At 46.3% G+C, this 14,755-nt stretch overlaps 1 protein-coding gene across 1 annotated transcript in view; it reads left to right on the plus strand.

Moving 5' to 3' along the window:
- The window catches only part of LOC144082398 (uncharacterized), a 77,747-nt gene that overhangs the window by 28,450 nt on the left and 34,542 nt on the right, over positions 1-14,755 (plus strand). The window contains exon 4 of the mRNA XM_077609550.1: positions 13,797-13,841. Within this exon, the coding sequence (XP_077465676.1) occupies positions 13,797-13,841 (45 nt within the window). The remainder of the gene's footprint in view (positions 1-13,796; positions 13,842-14,755) is intronic.

The raw sequence follows: 14,755 nt of genomic DNA on the forward strand, positions 1-14,755 counted from the left end.
GCTGTTCATGAGCAAATGTTTTTTTTGTTTTTTCCAACTGGAAATGTCAGCAGTAGTTTTAGCTCCGTCCATGGATGGCAATTGATATCTAGGACGTTTGAATGAAGTTACTAAAGAGAGGGCTATCTGTTGTGACTATTTTAGCCTTGGACTTACCGTGTCGTTTGAAGCGCATTTGGATTCGGTTAGCAAAGTCTGCCAATGAGTCTTGTTTAAGGGTGCAGCTCATTAACCATATCTGGCTCTGTGTCTCAAGTGGGAAACGACTGGCACATTGCAGCTCGTTACAGATCGCGCATCGACACGTTGATCTTGGACACTTCAAACGTACGTGGCAATAATGTATGGCTTCTATTGAAAAGGCTTAGCTGGGTTTGCTAATGGCAAAAGTAGTGATGTTCAAATGGATTCCAAAGAAATGCTTTTGAAATCACCAGTCCTGGCATTTGCAAATGTGTGCTTGTTATGGAGAGACCTCCCACGGAACAATGTTAGGCTTTGGCCGTTGATCTCCGAAAGTTATTTTGCCGCCGTGATAACATTGAGGCTGTTACTTTAGGATTGAGTTACATTTCTGCCTGGAAGTGTTGAGGGAAACAATGTTAGAAATCAATGGACGCTATCCAATTGATGGCTGTGTTTGAACTTGGAAGCCATTTGCTGTCTGTATTTAATCAAGCATTGCAGCGGGAAATAAAACCAGGCACCATTTTTCTTCATTGTCACGTAAAACTTCTTCAACATGCTCAGCAATTTTTTCATCACTCTGCCGGCACAATGGGATTTGCTTTCACGTTGGTGAAAATTCCAAACAAAAATGAAAACGTAGCCGTATTTATCAAAACCACAATTGTAATTTTAAAAAGCTGTTAAAACAGACAAAAGTGGTTGCGCGGTGAAATTCCATCCACTCTCGCAGGATTGGGAGACTGTGGAATTAACGCCGTCTCAAATACGGCATATAAATAAGCGGCCCAATTTTCTCGCCTGCTGTGATGGAGTTGAAAGTCTCGTGACTCAAGTGAGAAACGGTACGATTCAAGACCAAAGCGAGGGGTGCTTGACCACGGCAAAAGAAATGCGTCTACAGCACCCCCCAAAAAAGTGGACTTGCCCTGCCCATGCGAATAGCTTTCTACTTAAAAAAATCCGAGTTACGAACTTCTGGAACCAGTTCATTTCTTAAGTAGGGGTACCACAGTATTTATTTCTCTGCTAGACCGGCACCAACTAGCTTTCAGACCGGTACAGGTCCGTGGACCAGGACCTATAGGAGTGACTCCTATAGGGCATAGATTTTGTATTTTTTTTTATTTTTATGTCTTCGATTTCCTTCTTGAGGAAACTGTCAAAATTACAAAACGGGAAAAACCCTACAGACAGATGTGAGTCATAAAATACGGCCAGTTTTGGGAATGGGTCCCGGTCTGAGGGGTGCTAATTGTTGCTCCCTAAACACTCTTCCTTTGCCATTTCCTGGCCTGCAAACCCGTTGCAATTTCTCGGAAGAAAAAGCAATTTTGAATGTTTACAAACGGATTTTTGGAAAAGTTGCGACGAGCAGACCGGGAAGGCAACAGCTTGGACTGTGTCCGTTCTGAAAATGCAATATATTCCCTAACAAAACGGAACAAATTCTTGAAGTACCGTAATGCCTCCTCCGAGCTCGGAGGTCCCCCAGCTTTTCTGGCACCGCTACACAGGAATTGCTGGGAAAATGATTCATCGTTTGTTGTCTATTATTTTGTGAGCCACATGTTGTGCTTTAAGGTCGAAAGTGGAGATGCCAATTTATACTGGAAAGCAAACCGAGCGTAGCTGGCGGGTGGCATCCGACCTTAGATACTTGCTGCGCACGGCAAAATTGGGAATAAAACCCTGGCCGTGTACTGTAACTCATCAGTTGCTCGGTGTTTATGCGTTTGGCTCCAAATGCAACGCATGTTCCTGTTTATTATCACTGCAGGACCTGTCAGGGTGAAATTAATAGGCATTTGGTACCAATTTCATGCAAGCTCAGGAGGGCAAAAGTAAACACAATAATGAAAGCCACTGGTTTGTAGCCCAATGCAAAATAACAACAAAATTTCCTCCGTATGTCGCATTGAAGTTTCCGGTCAAAAAGATGATTCGGGGAAGGTTTTGGGACCTGCTTCAGGTGGGAATCCACCACCCTTCGAATGTTTCATTCAAAGTTACGCCCTTGGACTGAGCTAGCTTTAGCACCTGTAGCCATCCGCTGCCTTCTGTGCCATGTGTGTCTGTTGGTTCTAAATCTTTGGAACAGGTTTGTTCCACCGGCTGCAACCGAAGAGAAGGGTTGGTGAGGTCGCCTGCCCTCTTGACCTCTGACTTCCGCAGAGGTAACGTGTGCGTCTCTTTTAGCCGTGAACAGGATGCCGCGCTTGCCCCCAGAGTTGGCGGCATTCTATCAGTCCGAACGAACATTCCCAAACTCTTCCCTGACCTCTGACCCTACCGCAATACCGTTACCTTATTGGACCCCTTTTTGCATGCCTCCCCAGACCGTCCACTCCGGTTGGGTACATTGTCTTGAAGTGAAATACATCTACGCTTGAGGGAATGAAAGGTGTGGAAGGACACTCTATCCAAGACTTTTGGCTTGAGGTTGTTTGTTGTTGACATACTGTGTACGCTTTTGTAGCTTGACAATGAGTGCGTTAGTGTTAGCGTCGTTTTCTATTCTGTTCTCTTCTGTTAAGATAAAAGGGGACAACATACATAGAATAAATATTGAGAGTCTCAGGGTGGTTCAGGTGGTTCCTCAGCAAAGGCTTTATTGCAAGAAGCACACCCACCCATTCGACATTATATTTCTTGGGCGTTAATTTGACTATCAGGGGGCGTTTCAATTTAGAAAGAACTTCCCAATATGGTATGGGGTTGTTTTCCATGGCTAGCTAGTCTTTGAAATCAGGGACTTGAGAACAATGGTAGGATCCTTAGGCATGATTAGTGTGAGTAAAGTCCAAAAGGTTATAGGTCGGTCAGAGTATACATTTGAGTACCTAACAGTTAGTTCGCGGGCAGAAAGAACCGGGTTTGTAAACCCCATGCTGATGGAGAAAAATGCACGGTACAGTAGAAAGGTCTTGAACGTGCTTTGCTTGATCACATTGCATGTGTTTGTAGTATGCGTGCACATGTTGCCAGCATGAAACTTGAACCGAATGTCTGCCGTCTCTGCGGGACGTGTCGTGGCGTCTGCTGTTCAGGGCCAAGGACAGAACACCAGTGTTGCCCGCCCTCCCTCCCTCCCTCCCTCGCTGTGCTTCTCTGGCACGGACCAGCTCCAGTCAAAGTGGTTATCCGCCGAGGTATTTTGGCCTTCCTTGAAATGGACAAAAAAGGACTAAAAGGATTTGTCATTTTTTTTAATCACAATTTCTCTCGTATTAGAGGCTTCTGATTCACCATTTTCACCTCCATATTCATGGTTTTAATAGGCGTTACTTTGAAAGGAAAATCTTAAGAAAAATCATCCCACCTGGTATTTCTGAGATACTTTATCAATCCAAAGGATCATCTGCTGGATTGCACATTATGAAAGGGTGTTGCCTGCATGTACACAAATTCTAAAAGGAAGTCACGTGATCAGTCCAACTAGGAAGTGTGGCACTCGTTTGTCATCCCTAGGTAAGATGGCGGCGCCCTGAGCGAGCAAAGGCAGGCACAAGTGAGTTTTTTCACGTTTTATGCAACATACGGTTTATTTTTTTCTTGAATTTCATTCCTAGATGTCAAAATAGATTTTGTTGAGCGTTTTATCAGTTTATCTTTTCTCGAGTTTGAAATAATAGGGTTGTCATTGTCTTGCGTTATGGCGTTCCGTGCATGTCAAGTCTAATTTGTGGTCACATAAGCCGTAACTTCGATTCAATCATCATTTCTTTGAGCGACAAATACGCCGTACATGGCAGGAAATATGGTAATTACGCACAATGACGTGATTGGTCGTCGCAACGTTTCAAATGATGCATGCTTTGGTCTCCGTGACATCCAGCGATGAACCCTTTACCGCATCGCCATGTCGGAGTGAGTACCGACAGACGTTGAATCGATGAAACGTGAGCTTCACACTGTCCATAGTCATTTGGGAGAAGATTGACAGTTGGTTCCAGGCTGCGGTCGGTGGGAGACTCGTTGAATTACCGTTAAGAACATCTTTGAAGGATTTCAGGGTTGATCAGACAGGAAATCAGTCGGCGAGCCGCACACACGGAACAAACTGCACAGTAATCGTGTCATGGGCACATGCGTGCGGTCGCTTCTAACTTTGGTTCCTTTTTAACTCGGTACTCTTGCGTAAATTGGCCAAGAGACACCGTATTTGGAAAATGCTTTGCAATGTCCGCTTTCCTGATGACTTGTTGTCCTTTTGAGAATCTGCGCACATCCTTTTGAGCGCTTGGCTATGGCTAACTTTCTTGGGGCAGTTATTTTTCCCATTGCAATTTTTGACCCAAGACCGTGGTGATGTTCCAACTGACGTTAACCGAGACCGACGAGGTCCCGGACCGTCCCTCCCACGCACTCTCCGCACCAGAATATTCTGGTTTCTATTCACAGAAGCCCACACCAACATTTTAGGTTCAGTCATGTTTGTCCCAGAAATATTTTATCTCCGTTAGCTGGCCATTTTCCATTTTATCGCCAGTACGGGACTTTGGCTAACCATGTTCAGATACGTCCATCTACGGTGACCTCGCTGGACACCGTAAGTTCAAATTTAGATAGCACGATGTGCTGAACTGTGACCAATGGACTGTAACGTTACACTCGGATTTCTGCTCGCAGCGTAGCGCCGTCTGTCACGGTGAGACTCGTAATGGAGTCGGAGGGGTCCGGGACGTGGACCCTGGCCCGGAGCAGGTGGGAACCAAAATAATGTTGCAAGAAAAGGCCAATACGCTTACATCAGTTTTCTGATGATGTGTCGGCACAGTTGGCAATTCATCTTCTTCAATCTCTCTTCATTTATCCCCTCCATTGTTTGTTCCCAATTATTCCTCGTATGTCAACAACAACAACAAAAATGAACACCGATACACACACACACACAGACGAGACCCCTACAGCGCCAACCCACCGCAGTATTTTAACGGTGCCTGGCTCTGGTTGCTGTGCATTAGCTGCACATTCCAGCGGTGAGGATAATGGCCACTTCTATTAGAGGCTATTTGTGGCGCGTTTCACTAGATTCCAATATGAGTCTGGGTTTTAACCTCGTCTGGTGGAACAGACACAACCGTCGGTTGGTAATGAAGTCCACACTTGCCCCTTTCTGCTGTGCTTGAACATTTTTCTTTGTACCTGCGTGAAAGTGCAATTGCCATTCCACGAGAGAGCTTGTTGCTAAAGCAGAGCCCACGCAGGGGAACTTCCTTAGCTAATCATGACCGGCACGTCGGCCCCTTTTATACCCTGTGGCCACGTCGAGGACTTCACTTGCAGCGATGTTCACGCTAGCGGGGATAATGCTAAAGATTCTCCCATTTGTCAAAAGAATGAAACAACTAAAACTGCTCTTTTTAGACCCTTTAATCATAGATATTCACGTAGCTCACAATAGCGTTATGGCACCAACACCGCTTACCGTATTTTCTCACACATAGTTGTATTTGTCGCTCAAATGACTATGAACGTGAGTCTCCCCCAAGCGTTTACATGCATCCATTTTCCAAAGTTCAGCTTTTGTTTTCACCACCTTTTTGCCATTTCAGAATTTTCTGTCAATGTTTATGACCCAACGTCATCATGGCTTCGCCTCTAAATATCTCCACGCAAACTAAAGCCACATCTAACGTCGGCGTTACGTTGGGACTAGGCGCCAGCTCGCGCGAGATGAATCGCCCCTCCGGAGCGTTGCGGCTCAGATTTGACCGGGGATCCTCTTTTCTCGGCGGCGCTCGGGGGAGCCGGATAGCCGTGATGTATGGGAAGCTTTTCTCCATTCCTTGGCTCTATCGGTTCTGTTCCGGCCGTATCTACCCCTGTCAGCGCTGGTGTTTTATGAGCAGCCTCCAACAGGGGGGTATGGACAGACACCGAGGGAGAAAGGAGTTATGTTCCTCCCCCGAAGCTTGAGTAGGCCCTTGACTGTCAACTTGTTGATCTCTGCTTGCTCAAAATCTGAACTTCTTCCCCATCCAGCTAGCACATGCGCAGTCCGGCCTGGGAGTGGGACCATGTGTGGAAATGGTGCCATTCTCTGTTTCCATACGCTACGAAGACTAACTTTTAGCAACCGTTCAACGGGGCCTACAAATAGACTCACCAAACCAGGGGTGGCCGTTACGTAGATCGCCAAGGAACTATCGGTAGATCGCCAAGGAACTATCGGTAGATCGCACAACAGTAACATTTGGATCCCTCCCTCCCCTCTGTCGGTTTCTTTTGCTAGGCTCTTATAAATTGGGCATGTCCGCTGTAAACTTTGGCATGAATCAAAAGTGGCTTTTCACCACCGTTGCCTACCGCTTCCATACATGTCGATAGTCTAACGCAAGATATGTCAACATAAATAATTGCTGAGCTGTGTTGGTGGCCTGTCCAAAAAAAAGTAGATCGTGGAAGGTTATGGCGCAAATTCCTTCAAATCCGCTCCACGGCAAGAAAGGAGGAACCGTTTCGACACGAAGAGCCGCATCCACCGGGAATGCAAACAAAGCTCACATCCGTTTAATCGAGACGCCGTACTAGCGTAGCTGTAAGTGGAAAAAGGTGCCGTGAGTGCTGTTCTCTACTACCGTGAAAATGAAAGTCCACGCAAATGTGGCAGGCACACGTATTATTATTACAGATCAAATCTCTTCTGCTTAGTGTGGACAGGATGGAGAACGTTGGAACTGGCGGCGCACTCCAAGGAAACACTTTTTCCCCATGGCTACGCCATGCCTGGTGGGTGTCACGCGCATTAGCAAAGCGTAGAGACCAGCCGTCACAACACAGCGGTCCGATAGAGGTCCCGTTTCAAGTGTGGGTCAAGCATGAAAGAATCTGGATACTTTAGACAACTTCATCTTGCGGCATACCGCAAGTGCGGAAGATTCCTGTCGGAGGGATATGCATGTCTTTGCCTTAAAGAAGCGTTATGTAAGACTGCCTTCAGCGACCAGGATGGAAAAGAGTCTGAGAATCTGGATTTTGCAGAATACTCGAGGCAAAGGTGGTACTTTGTCGCAAGCTGTGAATAAAACCCCCCGGGGAACGCCGGTCGAGGCGACGTGCTGGAAATGTTTTGTCCGCGAAGCACGACTTGGGAAAACAGAGGTAAAACATGCCGTCTCGAATCGACTGATAGGTGGACAAAGGTGAAGTCAGAACGTATGTACTTTATCAAAACCACCGCACTCACGATTGAAGTTGCTCAGTATCAATACGGTATTGAAAAGTGCAACACATAGGGCTAACCTTACAGGAAATTCCCGGGGCTTAAAATATGGAATCGACACTGAGAAAGGCTACGACATTGTTACGTTTGTTGCTTTAGGAAAGTCTTGCGTGACAAACGGGGTCAATTGCCCTCCTTTCGTCGAATGATTTTTCGCTGTTCTCGGTTGGATGTAAATGTCGGGGATCACGAGGTGGACGTGTGGTTAAGAGTGGGGGGAAAAAAAGAAAGAAGCCACCTGGCTGGTGGTGCGGCCGCAGGGCGCGATGCTGATCAATCAAGCTGCACCGCTATAATGAGGGAATCCATCAAATGAGATCTAGTTGGCATTCATGTGGCCCACTAACCATGCAGAGTTTAGCGCCCTTGGTTTACACAATCATTTGATCAGGTCACATATGAGGTTTGACTTCATTGACAACCTGCTTCTTCCTGCTGTGACCTCAACTCCTTTAAAATCCCTGATCAGGTCTGCGTTTTAAAAATACGGAGAAACCCAGTCTTGATTACACTGTTGGGCCCAATTTAGACGCCGGGTGAAGGCTCCCCCCGTACACTGGGGACTCAAGAAACTTTGCAGGAAACCATTAAGAAAACAAGACGTTTCCGACCGCATGGAAAAAAACAGAGATGGGGTGGGAGGGGCGTTTTGATGGCTTCAGGGGTGAATTGTTTGCCGTGTGATAGTGAAGCACGTTGTTTTTGGGAAGTCTACTCCTAGTGCGCTTGGCGTGGAGGGCTCAGGTGGCATTTCCGTCATATCTGCCGAAAGTACCCAATCCTAGTTTGTGGTCATGGTACTGTTGATAAATTGTATGACGGGAAGCCTTTTCAACTATCTCATATAATGACAACAAAAGCATTCAATTCAATTCAATTGGCTGTCTCACAACAACCACTATCCATGTTTCAAGATTCTCTCTTACATACCTAAATGATCCCCTTAATATTTATTGCAATTCCCCTTATTAAGCGATTAAAAATGCAACGCGGCACGGCACATATTTACACACACACACATACGGCACACACACGGCACACACACGGCACACACACGGCACACACACGGCACACACACGGCACACACACGGCACACACAAGGCACACGGCACACGTAAAAGTCTAAAATATAGTACAAAGTGGACGACTTTCGGCGCTGGTAGAACGAGCTCTTGCCGCCATCTATCGGACAAACACGGGTATTACATGTGCTATAATAACGGCCCCGGAGGGAAGTATTTCAGCAGTGCAGGGCACATTTTCTTATGCTTTCTTTATTTTAAGACATTAATAAATCGTTTCCTTATCATTTTCTCTCATTTTTATGTTTCCTCGCATCTTTCATACTGAATTGGGACACTGACTAATTTTAAAGGGTTTAGTTGGTAGTTGTGTGAGGACCGTGGAATGAATAATAGAGAATTTACATATAAAGTACACCTAAGTTCTGGAACCAATTAATTTCCTAAGTAGAGGTACGGCTGTATATGTAATATACAAATTCTCCCATCAGCAGCCACGTTTGCTTACTCGAATGCCGTTTACACCCATTTTTTTGCAAGCACGACTCCCGACCACGGGCGAAATGCGGGTTCTCGGACGCTTAAACAGTCGGTGGTCGTGACTTTGTATTGACACGTGGAAGCAATTGTGTCTCCCTCCCTCAAATATTTACGCATTGGTGAATTATTCTAAGCATGTCCGCTGTGTTTATTTCTCCAACCATGGCAGGAGAGCCCTGCACCGTTGCGCGCGTTGGAGAGAAAAAAACTCATTTGGGCTCTATCTCGGGTTGCAGCTAAATTTCACCGAGCGTATCCCGCAACTTTTATTTGCACCGCATCGGTCCGAATAATAATGCGTCATATTTTGTTATCCGTCATTCCACCCTGTTGCGAAAGAGCCAAAGGGAGCGGATGTCGTCCTATTTTGCCGGGTGCCTCCCTACCATAACACGCCTTTGCCAATGTCCGTTAGGGAGGCTTACTGGGATTTCTTGTGGGAGCAGTTGAAACGCACCCACGCGGTCGGCGTGAGGTTTAACTAGCCGCTCCGTTTGTTTCATCTAACGTACACCAGGTTTGAGTGGCTTTTCTAGGTTCTTCCCCTGACGTCCCACCTTTGCTGATAGTTTGGCTAAAATAGCCGGGATTCGAGAAAGCGTTCAAGCTAAAAACGTCTGAGCCGAGTGACCCATCCAGGCTGGCGTGATGTTTAATATCCGTTTTGAAATGGCACGCAGGTTCCTTTGATGGGCTTTTGAAAAGTTTGCCTATGTGAGTTTAACATAGGCAAGCAACGGTGTGGAAGAAGTTTTTCCCCGATGTGGCGTCTAAAGTCACGTGGTATAAACGGACTCTCTTTGGTTAGGGATGACGCCTTGTCAGGTGCTTCCTTCATGCTAACATGCTAAACATGCTATTTCAGAGTGGCCAATCAACTGAGCATTATTGGTTTCACACCACGGGAGCAAGTCAGATTATCAAGAAGACAAGAAGAACATTTAGGAGGTGTTGAGATTCCCGAGCGGTAGGGTTTGAATTTGCACATTTTTGATTGTCGCAGCGCAGACTTTTTTTTTTTCCAAAAGTACTTTTCAACCTTAATCCATTCTACTATGTTCTGTGTTTGAGTCATTGTGGTAGACCACATGGCCTCAAAAGTCAACAAATCACAATTGATGGCCTCGCTGTCAGATGCTTATTTCAATACTATTTCAATTTTGCAGAAATGTTGAAGCCATCTAAGCTCCATCCAACTAAATCTACAGCCAAATCAACCAAACTATTTGCACTGGAACTACCTTATGTTTAGGACTTTAGTGAGTTTATATGTCCTGATTGATTTTTTTATTATATGAGTTGACACAAATATATAGTAGCATGCATCTATTCCTGGCTAACCTGGCTAGGTCACTCAGTCAAATTTTCCAAATCATTGTGGCTAGCGAGTCTGAAATGTGAAACCCTGAAAAGTGGTGCTGATGGAAGACAAGCGTGCCAAAGCGAGGACAAGCCCGGGGTGCTAAAATGCGCCACGGATGGAAGCCAGAGGTGCCAGAAAGAACGGCGTCCGTGAACTGGACAACGTGAGACGTGGTTTTAGTCTGGAGCCAGACGGGAACACCAGAATGCTTCTGGTCCTGACGTGGGCGTCATAGCCAAGTAGAGGTGTGAGCGGCTAAAGGCAGAAAGGTGAATGAGCAAAATTGGCGGGATCCCCAGAAGAAGCCAAAACACGTGTTTGCTAGTTGCTTTTTCAATCAAAGCCTTCCTTGACTGAATGAATGCGAGCTGAGCCTGGGAAGAAAAGGCTCCCCGCTCCCCGCTCCCGTTCCCGTTCCTAGGTCACTTGTGTCGGAGTCCAGGCGGCAGATTTATGGTCTCCATCGTACCGAGGAACCGAGGTCACATGTTGACCGTGTTACACGCCTAAGTAAACTGCCGCCTTCTTACAGGAAGCTGTAACGGATGCAAAAATAGTAGCTTCCTGAAGAGAGCGGGTTGTTCAAGTTCTGTTTTTGTTGTGTTGTGTGAGATATTCCAGTTTGATTTGGGCGAAGATACATATTAATGGACACGTGAAAATATGTAAGATTATAGCCAAAGGCTCATTTCCATCTTTAGTCCTTTGGCAACAGTAGGGAGAGATACATTTCCCCAAAAAAATCCAAATGAAAAAACAGAGGACGTTTGCAAACATTTTTTCATTCCCAATGAATGTTTGTCTTTGCGTATCCTACGACTGACTGGCGACCAGTCTAGGCTGTAGACCACCTTTTGCCCAAAGTCAGCCAGGCTAGGCTCCAACACCCCCGCGTTGGTTTGATCCAACATGGATGTCATCCAAGTGCATGTTGGATTATTTAAAATTGCATTTTTTGCTCACCCAAATTTTCTGAATGGCTCTCATTTGACAGCTATCGAATGATCGCTGCCAGTCAAAATAGATTGGACGTCTATCACCGTCCATGAGTTACAGTTACAAGTGCTCACCAATGTCTTCAGTCTTTCACCTTGTCATGCCGAGAAGGCGCGTGCGCTTCTTCTGCTTTCATTAGACTTGTATAATGACAATAAAAGTATTCAATTCAATTCAAGAAGAAAGAAAAGCCCAATTTGGGATTGGAGGCAAAGAGTGAGAGTGCCTCCAAATCGTCTTTGCTAGTATTTGGGCCAAGCAAGCTGGGGAGAGGCAGCTCACGTGTAAAGCTTTCTTTTTGCTTGTTTGGCCCAGGTTGCAAAGGTGGGGACTCTGAAGAACACATTCCGTGACATCAAATCTAGACAAGCCAGGCCACTTCAGATGAGCACGTGTAGAGTGAAACGTTGTCTTGCAGCTGCGCCTGGCGGCCGCTTGGCCGCCTGGCCGCCTGGCCGCGTGATCCCGCTCGACCTCTCGGCAAAGTCACCTGCTTATAATTGTCCAGAAAGAGACGGGGTTGACCCAAGAATGCTTCTTTGTTATTCCTTCCCAGCTGTGTTGGGAAAGACAGAGAATTGCATGTAGTATGGATCTCATTTGTAGCTCATCCGGACTGTACATACGCAATGAAATGCTTTCTTTCATTTTTGGACGCAGGGGCGCTGCAAAATGGAATGTTAGTGAATTGTGTGACCAACTGGACTTTGCTTCATTTCTGATCCGCAATCACATCCCATATTTCAATACCTGCTGGCAAAACGCCGGCAACTTCAGTGGCAGCCATTGAGATATTAAAACAGCTTAAAATGGTCCAAACCCAACAGCACGTTACCTGGAAATGCCCCAAAAAACACAACAAGTCACCTGCAAATGCCCCAAAAACAACAGGAAGAGTCGGTACGGACAAGAAACGAACGAGCCCCCAATGGCGCCACGTTCCCACCCTCGGCGCCAAGGCAGCCGACCGGACCAAATATAGAAGCGGCCAATGGGAACAAGGGGAAGCTCGGCACCCCAAAAATCTCAGCCCTTGACTTTGGGCCACGGCCGCTTCCTCTCCTGTTACAGATGAAGCGCTCTCCACTTGGAAACACGGTGTACCTTACCCCAATAATGTCCCGCCAGCGACGACGGCATCCAGTGTCCACGCCGTATGAAATGATATCTCGTCAGGGAATGTCTTTGAAATGAACACACGATCGCGTTTGAAAGCCTCCGCTCGGCGATTTGACCAGCGCTCGTGGAAATAGCGTGGTGGTGGATAGCCACCGAGCGTGCTTAAAAGCGAGGTATTACATCTATGGTCAAAAGTCAAAAGTCAAAAGTTTCAGGTTGGATGGATGGTATGGTGTAGATTTTTATTTTTTTCAACCTAAATCAATCATTCCACTGTTGAAATTTAAAATGAATGCACTCTTAGTGGCACGGGGGCCCTAGTGGTCAGCACATCTGCCTCCACGGTTCTGATATTCACAGTTTGTTTCCTCCTTTGTGTGGAGTTTGCATGTTGTGGCCCACAGCTACGTGGGTTTTCTCCGGGTACTCCCCAAATCATGCTTGCGAGGCTGGTTGAAAATTCTAGATTGTCCCTACAAAGGAGCGTGATTGGTTGTTTGTCTAAGTGCTACTGAAAATGAATGAATGAGTGTTTTGATATCATAGGAGGAGGAGGAGGAGGAGGAGGTCTAATGCCGCTGAATTTGTCGTCAACTATTGCAATGCTTCTCCATCTCGTATTGGCACGCAAAGGTTGAGCAGTTTAGCATTATATGCCGATGAGCAGACTTTTTGCTTTGTTCTCTTTACGCTCCCCCGGAGCGGCTCATTTGACTTGAACTTGTTCCAGAATGTTCAACTAGGACCACGTTTTAGGATGGGATGAAAGATTTTGAGGCAAAATGCACTCTTGCCTTGCCACATTTTCTTAAATGTATTCATTTATTCTTCAATTGGTTTGCCCCCCCTCTCTCGTTAAAAGGAATTGGACGCTCATTGCTGTCAATGTCACCGAAACCAGAGTATCCGACGTATTCTTCACGGGTGTTTGGGGGCATTTCCAGTTCAATTCCTGTCCATTTTGAGTCGCTGGCTATTTATTTGGGGACAGTCCTCCCTCACTTCCTGTTCACTTACCCAGAAACGCTCCCAAATCAGCAGAAAGGCAGCAAAAATTGACAGAAACCGAAAGTGTCATTGATTCCTTTTGGATTGGAAAGAAGAAAAAAAATGCACATTTGCTGCCATTCCTGCCAGTCCAAATGGATTGGACAACCACTAGTAATGAACTCACTTGAGTTGACAGCAGAAGTTTGGAAAGGGCTCATTTTCCCGTTTAGTGAATGGAATAGCGTCCAATAACTTCCCGACTCGCGTATCGATAATGGCGATCCGATCGCGAGGTTGCCGCCGGCCCATTTGGAGAATTGACGCTTCCCTCTCCATTTTTGTGTTTTGGCAGGGCCTCCTGGAAAGCGTGGCAGGATGGGAAGAAGAGGAGAAGCGGGTAAGTCCAGTCAAGTCACTCGGCTAAGTCGCTGGGCTAAGTCGTTGGGCTGGCGGTGACAGAGAGGGCAGCCGGCCGGGCACACAATTTGAAATGATCAGAAAAACGTATCAAATACGCAGCCGGGCCGCCGGGCCTCCGGGCTTCACTTGGCCAGCCGTCTTCTCCGGTTAAGATGGCCCATGTGGTCGTCCTAACATTGTCCAGCTGTCCTGCATTGGATGGCAGGTCAAAAAGTCCGTATCGGGACATGGCTAATATTCGGCCATTTTCAGCCAAACGCCTCGCGTTCATTTTGTTCTAAAGGCTATCTGCATACCTGTCAACTTTGGGCAATTGCTCCCCTTATTAATGATTGCTATTACCCTTATGAAACGATAATAAACCGTACCAATGCAACGCAGCACATATTTACTCACTTAGGGTGCACTTAAAAGTCTAAAAGCTTTTCCCCAACGTGGACAACGGGGTACCTAATCAGTCGGTGCGCCTTTAGCATGCACTCCATTCAAGATTGTCTAGATGTCGCCGTATGACGCGGACAGCTCGACTGTCTGGATATACATTAGCTGCTGACGCGCTATATTTATATATCGAAAAGGCGGACGTGACGGACGACAGGATGCGGCTGTGAAAGGGGAGGGGGCTGGGAAAGAGAATAGAGCATGTACCTATAAAATACATAAGCGGAAATGTGACGCACGTGCGCATATCGTGCCTAAAGCGCGACATTACTAGCAATTGACAATGACGTTGTCGTCGCTACTAGTGACCGAGACTTTCCGGATTAGAGCAGAAATGGGTAGAAGGAGATCGCTTTTACAAAAAAATGTTAGTTTTTTTTTTTAAACAACACCCCCCCATACAAAAGTTGTTCTACGGCATACACAATTTGAAATGATCAGAAAAGCGTA

This window comes from Stigmatopora argus, chromosome 9 (assembly GCF_051989625.1).
Source record: "Stigmatopora argus isolate UIUO_Sarg chromosome 9, RoL_Sarg_1.0, whole genome shotgun sequence".
NCBI lineage: Eukaryota > Metazoa > Chordata > Actinopteri > Syngnathiformes > Syngnathidae > Stigmatopora > Stigmatopora argus.